General features: G+C 42.9%; 1 protein-coding gene across 1 annotated transcript in view; it reads right to left on the bottom strand.

The window, feature by feature from the left end:
• The window catches only part of LOC138283517 (uncharacterized), a 471,678-nt gene that overhangs the window by 112,017 nt on the left and 335,316 nt on the right, over positions 1 to 24,345 (bottom strand). Inside the window, exons 64-67 of the mRNA XM_069221456.1 lie at positions 13,416 to 13,427; positions 13,240 to 13,327; positions 9,827 to 9,917; positions 1,801 to 1,871 (exon numbers count right to left, since the gene is read on the bottom strand). Of these exons, the coding sequence (XP_069077557.1) occupies positions 1,801 to 1,871; positions 9,827 to 9,917; positions 13,240 to 13,327; positions 13,416 to 13,427 (262 nt within the window). The remainder of the gene's footprint in view (positions 1 to 1,800; positions 1,872 to 9,826; positions 9,918 to 13,239; positions 13,328 to 13,415; positions 13,428 to 24,345) is intronic.

The raw sequence follows: 24,345 nt of genomic DNA, 5'->3' as shown, positions 1-24,345 counted from the left end.
CCAGTAGCAAGTGGACTCTGACTGGACAGTGTTGATGGCCTCTACCAGAGTGAGTCCTGGCCTCTAGGTGCTGTCCCTGGGATCCTTGTAGCCTTAGGAGTGACCAAGAAGAGCTGCTTCAAAAAGAAGAAGAAAGCTGTAACAAACGTTTTCCTTACTTCTGGAGAAACAGGTCTAACCACCAAAGCAATCCGACCAACGCATAACCTCAGTGGGTAAGAAAGTCAGATTCCTACTCTAAGCTTTTTGCTGCTGCAAAAGAAGACTTCAGCAGACCCTACCAGCTAAGGTACCCAGCAACAGTGCACCCTTCCTAGGCTATATCTTCCAACTAATTGTGAATGCTGGGTAAAGACAAAGATGCAGCAAGCATCTGGCTGATGAGAGGACTTCAATGGTCATGAAATTTGATTTATTTTCACTTGGAACTTTTCCTGCCAAAACTAACCCCTTCAGCAAGAACTTGTCTAATGCGCAGCCAACTTTGAGAGGACTCAGCCTGATACCGTTTTCAACCTTGTGCAATGTGATAATTTCTACTTTCAGAAAAAAGACTACGGGCCTCATTCCGAAAACGGCGGTCCATGGACCGCCACAACCTTGACAGTATGACCTCAACATTACGATGCTTGTCAGAGATCCTGATGGGTTGGCGGCGGTGCAAGTCGTGGTCAGCCATGGAAGTGCTGAGTTTGGCACCACTGTGCTGATTGCAACTTGCCTTTCTGCCGGCCTTTCCATGGCGGGGACCCTGCCATGGAAAGGCTGGCAGAAAGGCAGGGACAGGGCCATAAGGGTGGCCCTGCAAAAGCATGGGCAGTGCAGTTGCCCCACTGGCAGCACCCTCGGATTGTGCACTGTCTGCTGCAGCAGACAGTGCACATTCCGAGGGTGCTGGGGGCACTATCTGCGCAACGACACAGGGCTCAGCTCCCTAAGAGCCTAATCCAATGTCGCAGCTCTGTTTCCACCAGCCTGGCAGAAGCATCATATTTCGGCAACGGGGAGGCCGCTGACTGTCGTACTGGCGGTCCAGCGGCAAAATCAGGCCCTAAGTCACAAGGTGCAATCTTTGATCTGTTGAAAAAGCTAGGCTTAAGAAGCCTTTGGTGTGTCATGCTAAGCCTGAACTTGTTCCTAGCTCTGTCAACCCAAACCAGAGATGCTATGCTGCTTAAAAGTTTTAAAACATCTTATCTCCCATTACCCTGATTGGTTTTTTATAATTTGTGTCATTTTTCTCATTACATTTTTCTTGATTTTTAGAAACTGGTTGTTGCATTTTTTTAATGTTGTTTTTTCACTTTTTAATTGTTTGGATACTACTGAATATTTAACACATTTTCCATAAGTTAAAACTTTCTGATTTGTGTCATAGCTAGAAGGACTTCGGCCCAGGTTTATTTATTGAACCCGTGGCTTGACCTGACATGATTTTGGACTTGTTCCGTGAGAAGGATTTATATCCTCTCCAACTAATAACCATCTTTCTTACAGGTCACTATTTACAATTTACAAAGGTGAGACAGGGATTCAATAGGCCTTTTCCGGTAATGGTTTCGAATTGGTTACAATCACAAATGCGAGCATACCGATTCGTGAATAAGATATTACATTACCCACATTGTGCTATAGGTATATATGCTGAAAATTCTGGCTGCAACTGGAATGCAAACCGGAAGATGTTAATGACCATGTGTTGGTGGATAGGATATACAGCAAGTGCCAAAGGTAAATGAAGAGCAAAGAGTGAAAGCTTGAAAGTAAATTGTATACTTTTTTGAATGTGTAATTACTTACAGGCACATAGTTTGCATTGATATAATCATCGGTTGGATTCACACAGGAAAGCATTACACGGGAAACGTCATCTGTAACGTATCAAAAAAGTTTCATTAAACTATGCTTCAATATTGAGAAATCTGTTGGCAAAACCAGTTATAAAATAAACACAATTCATTGAGACTGTCCTAAACATGAACAGACTGCATGACATCTGGTAAAATGTCATCAAATACGAAATTCTTCAGTAGAGGCCTCATTCGAGGATCATATTCTGCTCGTTCCAGTGTTAACATAGATACACTGATCTATAGATTTCAACACTGCAAGAGTACCTAGATACATCCAGCCTCACAGGTGAATAGATATGTAAAATACACGTGTTACTTAAAAATACATGACATTTCCCGACGGTTTATGTTGCACACATCTGAAGTGCTGGGGTGTACTCGTTCTGCCAGGGAACCGGTGTGAATGCGTTGGAGTCATGCTTTTTTTACACCGAGGGTAGGTCGCTCCCCCTGCCGCTGCAGCTCCACCAGCCCAGGCTCCTGACACCTCCCAGCAAGACCTGCTAAAACAGTAAGTACTCCCCCCGCCCAGCCCCTCGCCCAGCCCCGCGCTACTCACCTCTCCTTTTTCCTGTACTTCTGTCTTCTGCCTTCCGCTCTCTCCTCCAACCTCTCTCCGCACCTCTGCTGTCCATTTCCCTTCGCTCTGTGCTCCTCTTCTGCAGCCCACTTGCTGCGTGTTCTCTCTTCTTGCTTCATCTGTGTTCTTTATCTGTGTTCTTCTTTCTCCTCTGCACCCCGATCTGCGTGCTCTTTTCTTCTTTCTTCATCTGTGTTCTTCATCTGTGTTCTTCTTTCTCCTCTGCACCCCGACCTGCGCGTTCTTTCTTCTTTCTTCATCTGTGTTCTTCTTCTGTGTTCTTCATTTCTCCTCTTCCTCACCGCGTTCTCTTCCTGTTTTGCTCTTCATCTGTGTTCTTCTTTCTCCTCTGCACCCCGACCTGCGTGTTCTTTCTTCTTTCTTCATCTGTGTTCTTCATTTCTCCTCTTCCTCACCGCGTTCTCTTCCTGCTTTGCTCTTCATCTGTGTTCTTCTTTCTCCTCTGCACCCCGACCTGCGTGTTCTTTCTTCTTTCTTCATCTGTGTTCTTCTCCTCTTCTGTATTTTTCTCTGCGTGTTCCTTTTCTTCCTCTGTGGCCTCTCCTCATCTTCTGGACACTTCCCCTCTGCTTCTCAGGTCTCTCCTCTTCTGCCTGACTCTTCTTCTTGACTCTTCTCTCTTGACTCTTCTCTCCTCTTCTTCTTTACTCTTCTTCTTCTGGACTCTTCTCCTCTTCTTCTTGACTCTTCTCCTCGTCTTCTTGACTCTTCTCTCTTCTTCTCTCTTCTCTCTTCTTCTTTACTCTTCTTCTTGACTCTTCTCTCTTCTGTTCTTCCTGACTCCCCTCCCCCTCTGTAATCCCCCCTACCCTATCTTTTCTCCCCTCCCCTCTACCTGACCCCCCACCCTCCGCTTTCCCGCCGCCACCTCCTGCTCGGCCCCGCCCCCCCGCTCCCATTCGTCGCCCCCCTCCACCACCCCCTCCTCCCTCTTATGGCGGCCGCTGAGTGGCCGCGCCAACGGCAAGCCCGTCCGCACCTGGACCGTGCCCAGCGCCATGACCCCTGGCTCCCAGCACTCCCAAACCCCTCAGCACCGCTACGACCCCAACACCCTCCACGCCCTCAACCCGGGGCGCTCCCGTACCTGCTTCCAAGCCAACCCTAAACGCACCCGTGGACCCTTCGCATGCCTCTCCTGCAAACTCACCCTCCACCGCGTAACCACCCCTCCCGCCAGCCCACGCGCCAACAACCACCTCAAATGCATCCTGATCAACGCACGATCCGTCCACAAGCACGCCATTGAACTATGGGACCTCCTGGACTCCACTGCACCAGACATCGCCTTCATCACTGAGACCTGGATGAACGCCTCTTCGGCCCCCGACATCGCCATAGCCATCCCCGACGGCTACAAGATCTCCAGGAGAGACCGCACCAACCATGTCGGTGGAGGAATCGCCATCGTCTTCAAGGACTCCATCAACGTCACCACCTCCACCGAAGACACCCCCCTCGCCGCCGAACACCTGCACTTCCAGATCCACACCGACCCCAGGACCACCCTCAGAGGAACTCTCATCTACAGACCCCCTGGACCACGCGCCCTCTTCAGCGACTCTATCACTGACTTCATCTCCCCGCACGCCCTTGCCTCGCCGGACTACATCCTCCTCGGTGACCTCAACTTCCACCTGGAACAGAACAACGACCCCAACACCACCGCCCTGCTCGACAACCTCACCAACCTCGGTCTCAAGCAACTGGTGAACACCCCCACCCACATCGCCGGACACACGCTCGACCCCATCTTCTCCGCCAGCAACCATGTATCCTTCAGCCACTCCTCCGTAATACACTGGACCGACCACAGATGTGTCCACTTCACCTTCCGACGTGAGACTCGCCACCTCCGCACACAATCCATCCCACGCAGACATTGGAACAAAATCCCAGCGGAACAGCTTCTCTCCACTCTCAGCGACAACCAACCCACCTTCTCCACCGACCCCAACGACGCAGCCCTCCGCCTCACGCATTGGATCACCAACTGCGCAGACAACCTCGCACCCCTCAGACGCCTCCCAAGACAGACCAACACCAGGAAACCTCTTTGGTTCACAGACACCCTCAGGGAATCTAAAAAAAACTGCCGCACCCTCGAGAAAGCCTGGCGCAAGGACCACACCGCAGAAAACATGTCTGCCCTCAAAAACGCCACCCGCAAACACCACCATCTGATCCGTGCCACCAAAAGAACTTCCTTCACAGACAGACTGGACAAGAACTCTCACAACAGCAAAGAACTCTTCAACATTGTCAAAGAGCTCTCCAATCCCAACGCCAACACCATCACGCCCTCACAAGACCTCTGCAACTCCCTCGCCACCTTCTTCCATCGTAAGATCACCGACCTACACGACAGCTTCGGACACCAGACCCAGCCAACCACCACAGAACCTACAAGCCTAGCCATCACCCTCAACGCCTGGACTCACATCAGCACGGAAGAGACTAAAGCTACCATGAACTCCATCCACTCCGGTGCCCCCTCGTACCCCTGCCCACACTTCATCTTCAACAAAGCCGACAACATCATCGCCCGCATCTCCAGACCATCATCAACAGCTCGTTTGCTTCTGCCACCTTCCCCGAGAGCTGGAAACACGCAGAAGTCAACGCCCTACTGAAGAAACCTACGGCAGACACCAGCGACCTGAAGAACTTCCGCCCCATCTCGCTCCTCCCCTTCCCTGCCAAAGTCATAGAGAAGACCGTCAATAAGCAACTTACCAACTTCCTTGAAGACAACAACCTACTCGACCCCTCTCAGTCCGGATTCCGAGCCAATCACAGCACAGAAACCGCCCTCATCTCAGTCACAGACGACATCAGAACTCTGATGGACAACGGAGAAACAGTCGCCCTCATCCTCCTCGACCTCTCGTCTGCCTTCGACACCGTCTGCCACCGAACCCTAATATCCCACCTCCGCTCCACCGGTATCCAAGGACAGGCCCTGGACTGGATCTCCTCCTTCCTCTCCAACCGCTCCCAAAGAGTCTACCTCCCACCGTTCCACTCAGACCCCAGCGAGATCATCTGCGGCGTCCCTCAAGGATCCTCGCTCAGCCCGACTCTCTTCAATGTCTACATGAGCCCCCTCGCCGACATCATACGCAAACACAACATCAACATCACCTCCTACGCCGACGACACTCAGCTGATACTTTCCCTCACCAAGGACCCCACCAGCGCCAAGACCAACCTGCAAGATGGAATGAAAGACGTCGCAGAATGGATGAAACTCAGCCGTCTGAAACTGAACTCAGACAAAACGGAAGTCCTCATCCTCGGAAACACCCCGTCCGCCTGGGATGACTCCTGGTGGCCCACGGCCCTTGGCACCGCACCAACCCCCTCAGACCACGCACGCAACCTCGGATTCATCCTGGACCCTCTTCTCACCATGACCAAACAAGTCAACGCCGTATCATCCTCCTGCTTCCTCACCCTCCGCATGCTCCGAAAGATCTTCCGTTGGATCCCCGCCAACACCAGAAAGACTGTGACCCACGCCCTCGTCACGAGCCGCCTGGACTACGGTAACACCCTATACGCAGAAACCACCGCTAAACTCCAGAAACGTCTGCAGCGAATACAGAACGCCTCCGCCCGCCTCATCCTCGACATACCCAGCAACAGCCACATCTCCGCCCACCTGAGACACCTGCACTGGCTTCCCGTCAACAAAAGGATCACCTTCCGGCTCCTCACCCACGCACACAAAGCCCTCCACAACAAGGGACCTGAATACCTCAACCGTCGCCTCAGCTTCTACACGCCCACCCGTCAACTTCGCTCCGCCAACCTCGCACTCGCCGCCGTCCCTCGCATCCGCCGCACCATGGCAGGTGGGAAATCCTTCTCCTACCTGGCGGCCAAGACATGGAATTCCCTCCCCACCAACCTCAGGACCACCCAGGACCACCTCGCATTCCGGAGGCAACTCAAGACCTGGCTCTTCGAGCAGCAGTAACCCCCTCCCCCTAGCGCCTTGAGACCCTCACGGGTGAGTAGCGCGCTTTATAAATGTTTTTTGATTGATTGATTGTTTATTCTGTGTTCCTGTACCTCAGTGTACCATGAACGTCAGTTGACCAAAACGCCTGGGGTAGGAGGTGATGTCACACGCCATTTAACCTTTACTTTCACTCACGCAGGCATGCTTCACATACATTTATTACACAGATACCCACTCGTTCTCACATAAACATGTCACCCGCAGCTGCCCTGGAGGGTCATACTCCAGCAAATTGTAATTCATTCTTTATTACACCAATTGTGAAAAATAACAGTAGTCATTATTAGTGTAATAAAGAATTGACAAAACACAAGGAAAGTGGGGGCTGCTCTTGTGTGCCTGGGACTGATTTTGCACCTCTGAGCCCAGGGGTCGCAAAAGCAGTGCTAGAGATCGCCAGGGTTTGCTATTGCGACCCCTGGGGACCCCCGAAATGACATCCAGGCAGTGTAGGTGACAGAAATTGGGCACCCTTCTGTAAAAAGTTGGAGTGGAACATTTCATCCAAAGGTTGTGTTACAGTTCATTTTCTAGAAGAGACAGCATACCATTAGCCCCTGTGCTACTGATTGTTATATCTGTGCCAAGAGTTTAGCAGAGATTGGAAGTATTCATGAGACAGTGACCTGCTCCCTGTGCTTTCAGGCACCATGTTGCTGGAAGCCACACTCACAGCATGGTTAAGTGTTCTTGTCACGTAGACTGCACTGCCATTTCTTCGCTCTTGGTCACTTGAAGGGGTATTTCACAAGAAGAGAATTTTATCTGGGATTCAAAGTTCTAAGATGAATGGAGTCTTTTTTTGTGATGTCCAATTTGAGACATGCATCAGGAGCTGTTTCCAGTGAGGGATGCATTGAAATCCATTTGTTCCCTTATTTTTCATTGCATGCTTCTCCCCTTTGATACCATTGTTTGCTAATTTGGCTGTATACAGTTCGAACTTTTACTGGATCTGCTTCTGGATATTTATGTGTGGCTCTCTCCTCTTCCTTATATTGGGACTTTGGACTCCTGCTATTATCTTCTGTATTAAGGCAAAGGTTAGTTTAACATTAAGTAAGTAAACTCAGCTATGTAGAGGTAGATACTTCTTTTATAGTTGGACCATGCTTCATAAATGTAAAGTCACTGCAGCTAGCATAGTTGTTTTTAATGGGATTCTGACTGAAACAAAACACTTTTGAATTATTCATTCTTCTAACGGGGATACTCAATGCATTACTTGTTTTGTAGTTGTATTTTTATGGAATTTCCAGCTGTTCAAGTGTCACATTCATTTGTGCTCTCCTTTGTCATAGTGTTTTTTGCTTTGTGTATGCTATTTCCTTTAATAAAGGATCAATTTTAAGCCACAAAACTATGGCTTAAAATTAGGAGTTAGATGTAATTCCCTGCAGAGATTGCCAGTGGCCATCGTTAGCGATATGGGCTGGTATCTCTATGTAAAACTTCACCTATTATGAATTAGATCTCTTGGAATGGGGAATAACTCTGCTGACAAACAGTGACTTTGTTGAATTTAGCATAGGTTTACCTGTTCTGAGTGGTTTACCCCTCATATTTACTACTTGCTCAGAGCAGGTGGTAAATAGAAGCAGTAGCTTCCCTGTAGGGTGGGGTGATAATGAAAGAATTGTTATGGCAAGGGAGAACAAAAGGTGGAGAATAGCATGCTCCCCCTTGCCAAGGAAAAGTTTGCCAGGGCCACAATGACGAGGCGTAGCAGTGGATTCATCCAAAGCCTCATGCAATTTTACTGGCCAGAATGACAGGTTAGTAAAATGGACCCCAGTGTTTCCGCACCCAGGAAAATCGAGTACAGGGACACCACAGGATATATTACAGAAGTGCCCAGGGGCACTTTTGTATTACAGAAGGGTCTGCAAAAGCTTGTGCGGCCTCTACTGTAACACAGATAGTACTGGTGCCCAGGTAGCGCGTTGTAGTACTGGTGCCCAGGTAGCGCCAACGCGATCATGCGAGGGAGTTCTCCCATTTGAGTGAAAGTGTGGCCGCATGCAAATGAAGTAATCTTTATCCCTCTGGGCCCGCCCTGTATGACCGATGTGGGAGCAGAGGCAAACATAGCTTTAAGAGGCAAACTGAAAGTGCAGCACAAAAAGGCGGTACACTTTCAGTGTGCCTCCTCAAGGCAGCCCTCTGTTGGGATGAATCCCATTGCAGGCGGGCTCAGTGACTCACTGCACCCATCTGCAAGGGAATATCTAATCTCTCTTAAAAGTGCAGGCAGGTTGTCGCCTGCACAGAGAAACACAGAGCAGCTTTTACACAGCAGCTCAGTATTTCATTTGAATGTGCTACTCTGGGGGCAATGCAAGTTCTCGGCTGCTTTGAGAGCAGCACATTCACATAATAGGAGGCACTTTCCCTGTTTGCACCCGGCGCACCTGGTTAAAGATGCACTGTGGCGCAAACAGAACAAATGCACCCTATCTGTATTAGGGTCCTGGGTCTATCATGCTCAGGTGGAGCGGAATTCCGTTTGACTCTGCCTGATTCGTAATCAGGGCCTATATGTGCTATTCATTCATCACTGTAAATCAAATTGTGTGTTTCCTTTTATTCATGTGTTAAACATATTTTTAGTTCAATTTAGTTTTACTATTAGTCTGTATCAATGTGGGGTTCCCCTATTCTAGTGCAACATGTCACATTTGTAGTTGCTGGATGTCGGCGATCACTTTATTGGTTTGGAATGGTGTAGCAAATATGTGAGTGAATGCCGGACGTGGTCTCCCATTAAATTTGGAAAGATTATCATCATCTGCAAGCCTGATTGCTAAACGTGTGGTTCACGTTTCCTGTTCAAAAATGGAGATTTTCATTTTTGTGTCTAGCATGGTGATACAGCTGTTGCTAAATTATCTTGCTCGAGTAGACATTTTAAATGGCCATTTTCATAAGATGGAGATGTTCCCTAAAAAGTCAAGAACTTTATAGGTCACGTGCAATAATCTATTAATAAACAGAAGGCAAATGTAATATTTAAAGATGGCCTTACGTTTGCACTGCATTGTAGTTATCCTGATCTTAGCATACCCCAGAAAGAAGAGGGACACGAGTGGAGGGTAGCTTGTAGGCAGAGGTGCTTATCAAGACAAAGTAACATAGCAAAACAGGCCGGAATTATATCACCACGTTAAATTCCACATATAGGTCAAAAATCACCTTTGCTTTTATTTTAGTTTAAAACTCTGAGTCCCAGGTAAAATGTCATAAGATCTCTTGGTTGCCTGATAAACTACAAATACATTCTCGCAGTCATATAAGTTGTTCATTGAGTGAAAGTGGACAATGAACCTTCTGTATAAATTAACTTACATGGTAAGACGTTATTGTATCTGTTCTTCTGTTTATTCTCGGGTAGTTCAGCTGCATGTTTGGTCTGTCTAACACCAACAGATTGCAGCTTCTGCAAAAAAGTAGCGGATAATGAAAAGTACTGGGAAGTTTAATTTCAAAATGCTTGAAAAGTTATCATTTAACATTTGATTTCTGAAGGTAGTTTGTGGTCCACATACTTTAAAGATATTTCAGAAAATGCGAGTCTAATTGTGTTGCAGACACAAGAGACACTAATATAAGGTTTTGTGCATCTCAAATCCCCTTATGGTGTCTGACAACAATACTGAATGAAACAAATTGTGTGACAGGAACATCGTGTCAAAAATCTCTACAAAAATATCGAGGAACAGAATGTAGAAGTTAATATTATTATATTTATGTATGTAATATAATTGTCTTACTTATTTGTTAGGTGTGTCATTTAAAATATGTTATTTTTTGCATTTCAATAGTAATTTTTAATTCATTAGCGAATTGCAGGGGAAGAGGGTGGGATGTTATCTAAATTATACATTTTATGTACTTTATTATTTTTATGCTAATTAAATATTTATTGGTGAATAATTATGAGAAGTCTTTAATTGGCTGTTCTTTTAAATATTTAATTTTGTTTTTTATTTGCAATGCATAGTTTATTTTTGTAAACGTTCTTATTTATTCATATTTTAGTAGCTGGTCGTTAGGGTTTTAGGGGAATGAGATGGCAAATTATATAAATGCCATTTTATTTTACAAATCAATATCTTATGCTTCTTAAATATCTATTTGGTAATTAACTTGTAATTTATGTAACTGATTCTTTGTTATGCGTTTTGTTGCATTTTAAATAATTGCTAATGTATTCATAAATATGTTTAGTAATACACTTTGTAAAATGTATTTTATGTGTTTTATTGGTTTGAATTTGATTTGTTTTATTTATTTAATATTTAATATGATTATAGTTTTATTTCTAGTTTATTTTAATTGCACTTTTAGATAGTAGGGAGGGAAGTGTATTGTTCATACAGTTATTTAGTTTTCTAGATATTTGCATTATTATTTGCTTTTGTTATGTAATTTCTGTTTGTTTTGATTATGTTTTAATGATTTTATGTTGTTAGGTATTTAAATGTTTTTTAAATAATTAGGATTTGGCATGACATATGTAATCACTTCTAATGTGCAACAATGTTCCTGTTTTTGTTTATGTTGGAGTGGGAATAGTAAATGTTACTCTTCTAAAGTCAAACATGTTCCCTAATGTTGCTTTCTGTGGAGTGGTAAGGCAGCGGAAGATGCAGTTTCAGGCCTTTTGCGCACCGGCCTGCCCAGGCCTCTTGTGCCTGAATGCAGGCCACGGCCATAGGCAGCAAACGTTGCTGTTTCAGTCCACTTGTGCACAGGCCTGCCCCATGCGCAGTGGCAGGCTGGTGCACAAGTGGCCTGAAACAGCAGCTTTCACTGCCTACGGCCCTGTCCTGAATTTGCCCGATCTCAGAAACGCTAAGCAGGGTCGGGCCTGGCCAACAAGACCCGACCCTGCTTAGTGCTTCTGAGCTCGGGCACATTCAGGACAGGGTGCCACTAGGGCAGGTGGCAGTGGCACTCCGCCGCTCATGGAATTCCACCTCCGCAGAATTCTACGGAGTTTTAAATCAACTCTGCTGAATTTCGCGGAGTGGATCTCAGTGAGCTCTGCCCACATCTAACACTAAATCAATTTTTGTTTAGATTCAAGTGAGAGTAGTAAACCTAACTCCTGCAAAGTCTAATACTTTCCTACCTGTTGTTCACACTGGAGTCGGAAGTCTAACCAAGGTCCAACACTTTCCATGTTTTTGCTTACTGTGGAATAGGAATAGAAAATATAACCTCTTACATTAGTTATTGTGACTTCGCTGAAGCCTGAAACGTTTGCTAGTGTTTTTTGTTGTGGATTGTCATTATGTTTTATTATTTTAGATTTTACTCTTTAATGTTGATAATAAATATTTATTTTTATTTAACTTTTACTGTGTATGTTATTTCTATTTTTAAGTGTGATATATGTTTTTGTAAACATGTTTGTTCATTTTAAATGTAATTTTTAATTGTGTGTATATATATATATATTTTTTTTTTTTTCTTTTTTTTCAAACAAGTGGGACAATGTGTTCAATAAACTTCAATTTTGGACACAGTTTCTGAGTGAGTGGTAGTTTCTTGTTTGGAAGTTTGATAACTGACTGGGTCCATGTGCATCATGCTCCACCCCTGCTCAGTTGTGGCTTCATTTGGGGCAGTAGACAGAGAGAGAAAGAGAAGTTATTTTTTATGACTGATTACAATTCTTTTTTTAATTATTAGTATTTCTTAGTTTAACATTTTAAATACATTACTTATATTACTATAAGGAGTAATTTTTTGATACATTATTTGCCACAATAGTTTTGATATTTTACCTATAAAAACTTTATATTTTTGTAAACAATATTTTTTACACAATATTCTTGTGTTACAATATTATTGTTCTTGATATTCTGTCATATAGCCCCCCCCCATAGCACAGAAAGAGATTTGTTCAACATGTGTCCAAAACCTGTCTAGTTGCAGAAAAGAATTATCCGTGGTAAAATATTGACTCCTATATAGCTATCACATTCTGTATCACCAACCACTTACACCACTAGAGGATTAACATGTTGGTTTCAAGCTCATATCCATTGATGAGTCCTGAACATTGCTGTGGGCCAAGACTGATAAAGCTGCATCCCCCAAATTGTTGTTTTAAGAAGCCTCAGAATAGGCAATTTAGTCCTGGCAAAATGAGAAGCAAATACAATGGACCTAATATACAAATGCTGGTGCCCAAATCCACCAAGCACAAAATTGACTGTGTGAACCGGTGCACTGAAGACACATTACACAAGTTCCTGATTAACCAGGCTAAACAGTGCCCTATGGGTTTGGTTGAGGGGCACAGCAATCTGTACCTCATACAGAACTTAAGCTTCCATTAGACCACCAACTGATAATGGCAGTTTATTGTGTAGTAGATTCACCCTTATTCATCTCTAGAAATTATATCCCTGCGGAGGGCCCTCGTCTGTGACCCATCTGTTTTATTCCTCTGGGTGGGTTTAAAACAATTATTCTGAGGTTCTGTTAATAATGTGATCGAGTGCCGGTGCATTTTGTAATCTGCTCGCATTCACTTCTACGACGTTTGTATCATCAAGCTATGTATGTATTCTAGCTTGAGTGGCCACAAACATGCGCTTTACATTTATCCATTCATCATAATCTACTTGTGCATACGTTTACCTCACTACACTCTATAAACATGCCTACTCTTGGTGTGCTGAAACACGGTCCCTTCTTTTTTCAGTCTAAAATTTGTATGAAAATGTATTCCTTCAGAGACTTACTTCATAATCTTCTTCAAATCCTAGATTGGTATCGGCACGCTGCTTCCTAACAAAGTCCTCAAAATTTTCAAGTGGTGCTCCTTTTGATCTGAAAACAGTCAGTAATTGAAACTTATAGCAGACCCCTGGTATTCAAATACAAAAAGATATTTTACGCATGCAATTAAATCACTTACCTTTTGAGGCTCCTTTAAAAAAGAAAGAGAAGAAAATGTTATTAAAATGCAGAACAAAATTACGTACTGTATATTTTGTATCATGTGAGTCAAAATGGGCTAAAATGAATGGAGACCTTCTGGAAAGAAAGAATATTTCAAACAAATAGAAATACCTCTTTCGAGTTTTAGATTTCTTGTATTCAAGCCGTTTCTTCACTCGTCCTCATTATAAATCTCGTGCTATAGTAGTATAATACATGGAAGACTGGAATCCATGTATAAAATCCAGTCTCTAAAGCGGTCTGATTGTCATACAACTAAGTTCTGATGCCACAATGCCTGCTGCCGAGCCAGCAGAGGAGAAAAAGGCAAAACAAGGAGCAGAAATAAAGATGCTCTGAAAAAAATTAGGATGAAACATTGTAGTGGATGATCCATGATGAGCAGAAAGGAGATACTTATGGCATGTTTATTGTTTTCAAGCTTTGGGTAATTTTAAGAAAGACATACTCCCTCTGTATGTTTCTACACATTCTGAGCTACAACCTTTTTCCAAATCTGACTTGTATTAAACTGGGTGATTTTAGGTTTCAGATATGTGACTGATTTGTAGTGTGGTTAATTTTGCACTAGAGATTGCAATTTTTCATATAATGCTAGTAAACATTCAATCTCTTTCATATGAAAGAGCACCACATGAAGGATTTATGTGGTGTGTGAAAGTGTTACAGTTGACCACATATTATAAGGAATAAAGTATCCACTGACCTACATTATAAGGAAATTGCAAGCCATGTTGGAGGAACTCAGCCTTGGGTCTCAGTCCTCTATATGGTCACAGAACTCCTCTGTACTTGCAATATCTTTATAGTATACAGTATGGAGTACTTTATTTGCTATGTTCAGATGCAGGTTTCATATTTAAAATTGATGATTTTTTGTGTCTTCTTAAATAAAAATGTATAATTCTCACTTTAAGGAAAGTGGGCCCAAAGAGTAAGACGACCACTCAAAAAATAGTGCAAGAAAACATCAACATCAAACTGGTTCATAAAAATAGGTGTGTACCATGTGAGGGGAAACGGTATAGTAAGCAAAATAATGCAAACTGGTGAACTTAGCCCTTTCTGCGGGGTGACCCCCAGAACACTTGCCTTCACCCTTATAGTTTGCTGAATTTAGTTTGCTGAATTTTGTTTTTGTTGGCAGTAGGCCTCTGTGCACTTTATCACTGCTAACCAGTACTAAATGGCGAGTGCTCACTCCTTTATATATAGAAAAATTGGCTTACACCCAATAGCAATTACCTAATTGCGATTTTTTTTTTGTGAATCGTAATTAAGTAATCGCTATTGGAATGTATGAAACTCCAGGAGTTTCGTACTGAGATTCGCAAGGGCTTCCAAATGGGCCTATCACAATAATATTCATGAGGTAGGTCGCAATTTGCGAGCCATTGTGAATGGCTACAATCACAGGGATGGTGGTCTGCTGGGCTCAGCAGATCACCATGCCTGTGATTGCTTTTCAATAAAGCAATCTTTTTTTTTTTTTAAATGCAGCCCGTTTTCCTTAAAGGAAAACAGGATGTGTTTAAAAATGAAAATGAAAATTTTTCCTTTCATTATTTAAGAGTAGGCAGTGGTCCCTTAGGGACCCCTTCCCCTTTGCGAATAGGTTATCACCAATTTGAAATTTGACACACCTCTTCCTAATACTGAATCGAAATGTAGTCGCAAATCCAATTTGCGATTCGGTATAAAGTTACCGAATCACAAATTGGATTTGTTATAAACTAAAATGCAGTTTTTGCGATTGCAAAAAACCACTTTGGGCCACATGTAGGTAGCTTTTTGCACATCACAAACAGCTGGTTACCGAATCGCAAAACGGGTTTGCGACTCACAATTAGGAAGGGGTGTCCCCTTCCTAATTACGACTCGCAGTGCAATGTAGGATTGTTTTGTGACCGCAAACGCTGTCGTAAACCAATCGCAGTTTGCACCCATTTCAAATGGGTGCTTTATCATTCACAAAAGGGAAGGGGTCCCCCTGGGACCCCTTCCCCGTTGTGAATGTCACTGTAAACATTTTAGAGCAGGCAGTGGTCTTTAAGGAAAACAGGCTGCATTACAAAAAAAAAAAACGGCTTTATTGATGGGTGGGGATCCTCGCTCTTGTGTGTTACTGCTGTGGATTGTTCCTGCCTGTTTTTCCCTGTAGATTCCTGATGTCCCAGCTCTTGGAGTCCTGAGTTCTACTGTGATCTTCTGGAGCTCCCTTCTGGAGGTTTTTTCCCTAAGTGGTTTTTCCTCTGGAACTCATTCTGGAGGGCACGGACTGCTTGGGCTTCCATCTTGCTATCAGCACCGTGGCTACCAGAAGGGGTCGCCCTTATCTTGGCCAGACCAGGAAGTGCAAGATCGGAAGCCGTACTCCACCTACGTCTGATAGAAGCGGTAACAGAAAGGCAAATCGTGGAACTTTTGGATGGGACATTCACCGGAAGTTATTTAAGACAGTTTAGAAAATGGGAAAAAAATGAAATAAAAAATTTGGAGGAGGACACTGAGGCCGGCGTGACCACAATGGCGCTACCATGCTACAATTTTGACACTATTTTTTTAAAATCAAAAATGTTCTGTTGATTGCTTTGTGATGAACATTCTGCCTGATCCTACTATGGATGTAATAAGATCTCGCCTGTACGGACATGCGCCTTGAAAAGTTTTTTTTGATGTACAAATGTCAACAATTGATTTTTTTTTGTTCCTTGAATGAATCGATGGGAATGCACCTATGCACACATAGACAGAGGTGTAGTCTTATGGGCCTCTGGGCATACTCAATAACTGTGACAGACACCATGGCATGAGTGCAGGCATGTACTAGCCACAAACAGCTTTTTTTAAGCCGTCAGTATGAATGACAAACACTGAAAAAAATGCTAAAGAAGGAGAAGCAGACAGCGGGAGGGGGAAGGGTGAGAAAAGAGTACCTCAATCACGTCGGGAGCAGCAGACGGGCACTAATTAAGTTAAAGCAATCAGTGCTTGATCCCTGCTTCATGGACAGGACCGGAAATGATGCCAGCCTGAAGTGCATAAATTACGAGGCTGTAAATAAGAGTGCCATGAAAGCCACCAAATGGTGAGCAACAGATGGGCTCCAAGCCCTTTTCTAACTACAATAGCCAACACTTGAGTCAAAGTTTTCCTGGCTTTCTGTAGTAACCGAAGCATGTGAAAGCAGTTTCCTGTCATTGTCCAAACCTAGTCCATCATTGACAGAGATTCATCTACACGGACACCCACATTTTTTATGATAAACTTAGGGCAAGGGCTGGGCCAAGGTCTGAAGGCCACCTGTCAGAAGTCCACAATAGATGGGTCTTGCCAAACATTATAATTTCTGTTTTATTTGCGGACAATTCTCTGTCATCCATTCAACAATAGCTGTCATGCCTGCTGCATAACGGACTTTATCCTCGCTAGGATCATTACCCAGAGTAAAAATCAACTGGATGGCGTCTGCATATGACAGTGGAACGAACCCAACTTTTTTCACAACGTTGGATAGAGAGGCCACATAGATGTTGAAAAGTGAAGGTCTCAGACACACACCCTGAGGTTCCCCCCTTGTCCAATTTTAAAGTCAGTGATTTAAAAGCTCCCAAGTTAATTGCCTAGGTATGTTTGGATAGTAAATCATTAAACCACACCAGAGCTGTATCTTGAATCCCAATCTCCTGCAGACGTTCCAGCAGTCTCACATGTGATAGCGTGTAGACTGCTGCGGATAGATCTAACAGTACCAACAATGAAGGGATGTTTTTATCTGAAAACTAATGTATGTGGACCATGACCACCACTAAGGTGGTCTCTGAGCTATACATCGGTCTAAAGCCTGATTGGGAGGGATCCAGCAAATGATGTGCTTCCAAGTAAATCATAAGTTGGGAATTTATTTGACCTTCCAGAATCTTGCCTAATAGAGGAAGGAGTGAAAAAGGTTGATAATTGGCAATATTTGTCGAGGATAAATTAGGCATTTTCAGAATGGGAATCACCTCAGCTGGTTTCCAAGTGGTGGGAACAGTCCCTGATGAGATGGACATGTTAAACAGCGAGCATACTGGGGGAACAAGTTGGGAAGCTAGGTCTGCCCCCACCCGAGAGGGGCAAGGATCTAAAGGTGAGCCTGATTTAGCAGCAGCCAGAGCACTTTGAACGGTCGGAGGTGAGACAGAATTAAAGTTACTCAGAAGAGGGCCTGGACTCTGAGACATAAGAATAGATTTTGCCTGAAGGCTGTCGCACTCTGAAATTCTCTGAAAAATCTGATAGATAATATCACTTTTGTTCTCAAAGTGAGTTGCAATGAAATTAAAGAGCTTAAATAGTTCCTTTGAAGAGTTGTTGGCTTGATCAATTTGTAACAGAATATATAAGCCTTACATGTCTTTTTTATGTTCTGATGGTAACATGTTAAGGCTAATTTATATACTTCTTTATCCATGCCAGATTTTGAATGGTGCCAGCGCCTTTTACGTTTTTTACATTAAGCTTTTTCTGAACGCAGCTCGCAGTGTACCAGGGTGCATGAGGGGTATGACTAAAGTTGTTGCAAGGCTTCAATGGGGCAATTTTGTTCTGAAAGAACATTGTCAATAGCAGTTGTTACCTGAGGAGAACTAAACTGAATTGTTGAGCAAAAGACTCTAGTACAATTTTCTGCCAGTGTCTAGAAGTGTTCTTGGTAACCCTTACTGGGTGAGCCGGCCCATTAGATACAGCAATTTGAAAACTGATTACAGAGTGATCTGCCCAAAGTCGAGGTACAAGAGTGTCACAAATGAAATGAGGGAAGTTAGAAAAAATTAAGTCTAACATTTGACCTGCAAGATGGGTAGAGCCATTGACTCTGCAAGAGGCCCAGTGTCAGCAAATCAGCTGGAAGTTGAGCTGAATCCACGATAGAACAATCTTCATTGTAAAGGTTAAAATCACGTAATCACAAAAAGTAATTTGAGGCCGGGACATGAGGGGTGATGTATTCAATTAGACGCTAGCTAAAATCCTTTTTAGGTCTATTCATCTCCAAAGCTATGTTACGGCTGATCAACTGGGACTGAGACTCAGTTCCATCAGCATGGGTGGCTTCTCTATCAAGCAATAAGGGAGGGATGCCAATGAGAAAAGGATACAGGAGTCACGTACAGGACTGTCACCCAAGCATGCCCAACTCAGAGAGGCTCATCAACCACTATCATCACTCTGTGTGCTCTGTTCTACTTATTGGCAGGTGGCACAGTACAGGGTGGATGTAATTTGCTGGATGGCATGTCTCACCTGGGCACCCTGGTACATCTTATCTCAAATAATCAACAAAATATACATGCATTCACTGGCCCAGCTAAATGAGCAATACCTCCATAGTTTTACATGCATGCAAAACATAATTAAATTCATCCCCAACTAGAAGTTAATTCTGAAAGTAAAATAAAAATCACACTTTCTTCTTTCCTGCTAAAGACAAGACAGTCAAATTCACAAGTCCACCACCTTAGGGACTCATCAGTTCCAAAAGAAAGCATTAAAAAGCTGGACATAATACTTAATTTGAATATAAGATTCATCATCCAGATGAATACAGTGATTAAAAGAAAAATGTATAGCTTTACAACTCCTTGAAACATCCCATTCAGAGAAAGCAAACTATAACACTAGTCTTAGCACTATTGGATGATTTCAATGTGATTTCAACAAGCCTAGTCAAATGTAGAATTAGCAAACATTGTCTTGCACACAATCAGGTAGCAAGACCTCATAAATCTGAAGAAACATAGAGCCCCATAGGATATAATAACCTATGGAAATGGTAATACGGTGGGCTGGATATCCGTCACACTTGTGACAGAGTAACCCATCTGTCAAACTCTAAATCAGGCCCTAAAATCAAATTCAAGCTGCCTTAAAGATGCCTCTTTTTCACTAAAGTGGGGGCTAATGTTAAATACTAGTACTGTTCTCCATGCATAAAACATCCCAGAACATGAGGCCAAGTGACGTACAAAAGCCAGTACATCCAATTGCCCATATACATCCCCACTCACACACACATACTCATGCACACACAATCACAATACTCACTCACCCATGTGTACACCCAATGTTCGAAAGGAGCATTTCAAACAACAACTGGCCAATTTCTCGTAGTACAGTGCCATTTATATGGAAAAACTGTCTTTAAGAACGCAGTCAAACTATCTGTTACTTGGGAACCATCTAAAAAATAAATCTATTCCAGCAACTATTGGTTTGAGAATTAGGATCCCTTAGTTTTTAGGTCTAGCATTATCCAAGATATTTTGATTTTATTAAAGTGATATATATTTGATATACTTACTTGGGGCTTTCAGCCAGCCATCTTCATCTGCTCGTCTGTTGCTCAGTACTTCACATTTTTCTTTCCCCCTCCCCATTACGGCATGGAGCAGAAGTTATTGTGTCAGCACACTTGAGCCATCGGCTAGCTTCACTTTGAACACGTCATTCTTCTCTTTCACAAGGAGCAGATTTGCACACAAGGTACTTCCCTTTGTCTCTTGGACTACTCTGGCAATGTGTTGTTTTTGAGACCCAAAAATTGTCTTGCTTTTAGCCAATTTGTTTTTTATATATATTGGCAAGGCTCGGGCAACTCATCCAACAATAACATTTTAAAAAGCCTATTCTTCTTCTTCTTCTTCTTATTATTATTATTATTACCATTCATAAAGCATAACTAAAACCTGGAAATGTGTCCTGATCCTGATATTATCTGCATATCTTACTGATCCAACACTCACATGATTACCCAGAGTGGAGCCAAGTCTTCAGAGATATCCTGAAATCTGAAAGATCTGTAAAGGATCCACGAGAGGAAGGAAGATTATTGCAAAGATGGGAGCCTTGCACTGAAAAAGGAACTTCTCTCAACATATAGGCAATTGAACTTCAGAAGGATGAGTGGATTAGCATTAGATGAGTGAGGTTGGCATGTAGAATGATAACGCCAACATTTGTTGTGAAGCTAAGAGCTCCACCATGGAGAATTGTCTTGTGCACCATACAAAGGTACTTGAAAATAATCCTCTTCGTCACAGGGAACCAGTGAAATGTGTGTGAGGCATAAGAGGCCAAGGAATAATGAGGAACATCTAGGGCAGTCATGCTGCTGCGATATAGATCATGTACGTATGTTTGAGCAGGTAATCAGGGAAACATAAGAATAGGGAATTTCTCCAATCTGCTCAAGATTGCCTCCTGGATAAATAGTGACCATAAGTGAAACATAAGTAGAGAGAAGATCTTCCATAATGTTTTCAGTAGGGCACAACAGGAAAGTTTACTACCTTGCAAGGTCAGTGAGAGATTCATATCAAATTGAAACCCTAGAGCTCTCACAGTTGATAAGGTGGTAAAAAGAGCTTCCCCATGCAAAGGCTAAAAATCACAGGAAAGTGATCGCAGTATCTTACTCCTGGAGCACCAAAGAACTTCTGTCTTATCTGTTATACCTGAGAACATTCTGTGTAAACCTTCTTTGGCAGAACCAATGACAAGACAAAGCTAAAAGGCTGCCAGACCTGATGGCTTGGCAATGTTTGTCTCTATATACACTCATGACAACTGAGCGTCCCCATTTTCCCACAAGTTAAACTTGATAGTTTGAACTGAAACTCCTAGTATAACAGTTTCCCACACAAGACCCTTGTATCTTGTTACACTCATCACAAAAGCATGTCTGCCTAGTGTAGTGTTGTGTGAGTGTGAATGATGGAACTCTTTTAGCTCCTGAAAGACACTGTAGAGTGATGACGTGGGTGCTAGAACATGGTGAAATTAATGCAGGTTTAGAACATGGAGTTTGCAGTTGCACACAGATGAATAAAGACATGTAATACATAGCTCTGTGTAGGGTGTAGTCATTGGCGGGTACCCAGGCTGGGGAGGACAGTACAACTTGCAACGAGATAAGGAAAAAGTAATCCGAAGATCGTCCGTCCTCTGCCTGAGAACTTGCTGTGGTTCAAGCAAACAGCTCGTTTGTGCCGCATGTGCCTTCATCAAAGTGCAGAATCGATGTTTGACGTACGTGGAGCAAAGCACAACTCCAGCCGATATGAAGCACTTGAAGATAAAGAAAACTTCACTGAGAAGTCTTTGCATCATTGGCCAAGTAACTACTAGCAAGGGCATACTGAAAGGTACCACCCTAGTATGCAATATAAAGCTAAAGAGTACATGAAGCACTACTGCTGAAGGTTGATACAACCAGGTTTTGAAAGTGCAGCAAATAGTGACAGCAAATTACATGATAACACTGCAATCAGTAGTGCTGCGAGGCAGAGATCAACCAGGTGTTAAAAAGCAAAAATGAACACCTGAACATGCAGAAATTCAGATACAAGGAAAGGTCATCTGCTTCCCAGAACCAATTAAATAGATGCATCATACTGCTGCTGCAAGTACCCCAATAAAAGTGCCTGGGGTTGTGCTTACGGAGCTGTCTATACCTGACGCGACGAGAGGCCCAATAGAATGCGGTTCTTCCAATGGCGACCAAGAAAGAGGCCACATTTCCTGCAGGCATAAAAGATGACCCCCAGGCCAGCAGGTCACAGGGCATGGTAAATGAAATGAATGGAACAGGCCCTGATAAACGGTTGATGGAGTTGGAGAGAACTCCAGTCGCAGTGTCAGCCAATCCCATGAACAGTTATAATGCTGCCACCTTCCTGACACCACCACCACCTTTTGATACTGCCAAAAAGCAAAATATTGGCGATACATGGATTGCCTAGATAGAGACATTTGATGATTGTGTTGATGTGTTAAAAGAAACAGATAAAAAGATTATCAAATACCTCAAGAATCTTGTTAGTGATGGTGTAAAAGAAGTCATAAAGAAAACGCTGCGAGTTGATGAAGGTATGTACTGTCAAATTAAGAAAGCCTTGAATCTCAAATTCAATCCAATTACAAACGTAGATTACGAAAGATACCTTTTCAATCAAGAACAGCAAATAATTGGTGGAATTGGTGAACCATAGATACATACGCTCATCAATCATTGCAGATTCAAGTAATTTAATGACAACAAAGCAATACCTCTCAGAGTTATTGGCAAATGTATTTAGACGATGAATACTGAGAGAAACTGCCAGCAAGCTGCTGACATGGTGAGTCAGTCATGAATATGAAAAGCAAGCAGAAACACACACACAGCTGCTGATATGGGACTGATATCAATAAATTACAACATGAATGCTCATCACAAAATAGTAAGTCGGCTCCCTTCATTGTTGGACGGGTTAGGAAAACTTAAGAATATGGAAGCAAAATTTCATATTAATGAGGATATCCGTCCTGCTGCTCAAAGACACAGAAAAATTGCATTTCATTTACAAGAAGCTGTTGAAAAGGAACTCGAATCATGACTTAAACATTATATAAACAAACTTTCTACTGGTCTGATGAAATGGGTCTCTTCTATAGAGGTAGTGCCCAAAACGTACAGTAAAGAAGCTGTGTGCATCTGCGTGGATATGCATCAAGCTAACAATGCAATTGAAAGACTACAACACCCAGGTCCGCACATTGTTGGTATGATAACACAATTGAATGGTGCAAAAGTCTTCTCTCAACTTGATTTAAATAAAGGATAGCATCAGTTGGAACTCAAGAAGAATTGCAGGTACATTACAACCTTTTCTATACATATTGGTCTGTTTTGATACAAAATACTGAGTTTCGGTGTGTCATCAGCTGCAGAGATTTTTCCAGATGTCATTAGACATATCATACAGCCTGTTGTGAATGCTTTCAACTATAATGATGACGTGTTTGGTTTGGAGCTACATAGAAGGGACACGACAAAGCTCTCAGGCAAGTGGATTGTTTACTTGTTGATGCAGGCTTTGCTGAGAAATGTGAATTCAATAGGACAAAGCTGAAATTATTTTGCCATATTGTTTCTGATTGGGCATGACACCAGATCCAGCTAAAATAGAAGCGTTGTTAACTGCTAGTCCCCTGCAAGGTTTTTCAATGTTATGGTCTTCCTTGGCATAGGCAGTTACTGTTCCAGATAGATACAAGACTTTGCCACTGTGAGTGCTCCATTGAGAGAGCTGACGAAAAGAATGTTTAATTTCAGTGGTCACATGAATATCAGCAAAATTTCAAGAGAATCACACAAGCTATTGAAAATACTACAGAAATGACACATTTTGATCCAAAGTTGCATACAGAAGTTGTTGTTCACACTAGCCCGGTTGGGTTAGGCACAGTCCTTGCACATCACAATGGACACCCAAATGCTCGAAGACATATTGTGGTGTATGCAAGCAAAAGTTTGGCCCAAACTGAACATGCTTATTCACAACCTGAAAAAGAAAGGTTAACAATGGTGTGAGCTTGCAAACATTTCCACGTGCAAAACCCTGCTGACTACTTCTCCAGAGTGCCTATACAGTGTAAAGGTACCCCGTCTAAGACAGCTGAGACCTACATAAACTTCGTCATGAAATCAAATACACCAGCTGCTATTTCGTTGGAACAAATTGTCACTGTGATTAGTCAAAATAGTGACATGTTAAAAATGAAAGACATTATTGCACATCAGTCATAGGACCAATATACGCAACCTCTTCCTAGTGAAAGTGACTACCAGAAGTTTAGAAATGTCAAAGATGAACTGTCTGTGACAGAAGAAGATATTAATCTGAGGGGTTTGAGAATTGTCATTCTGGAGAGTCTGCGACACAGATAATTAAAGCAGCCCATGAAGGACATGGTGGAATCACTGTCATAAAACAATCTCTTTGTGATCGGGTCTGATTATCTCATATTGATAAAAGAGTTGAAAGTGAATTTAAGGCCTCTTGTCTATGCAACTGCCT

This window comes from Pleurodeles waltl, chromosome 3_1 (assembly GCF_031143425.1).
Source record: "Pleurodeles waltl isolate 20211129_DDA chromosome 3_1, aPleWal1.hap1.20221129, whole genome shotgun sequence".
NCBI lineage: Eukaryota > Metazoa > Chordata > Amphibia > Caudata > Salamandridae > Pleurodeles > Pleurodeles waltl.
This window is presented reverse-complemented; position numbering and strand designations above follow the sequence as displayed.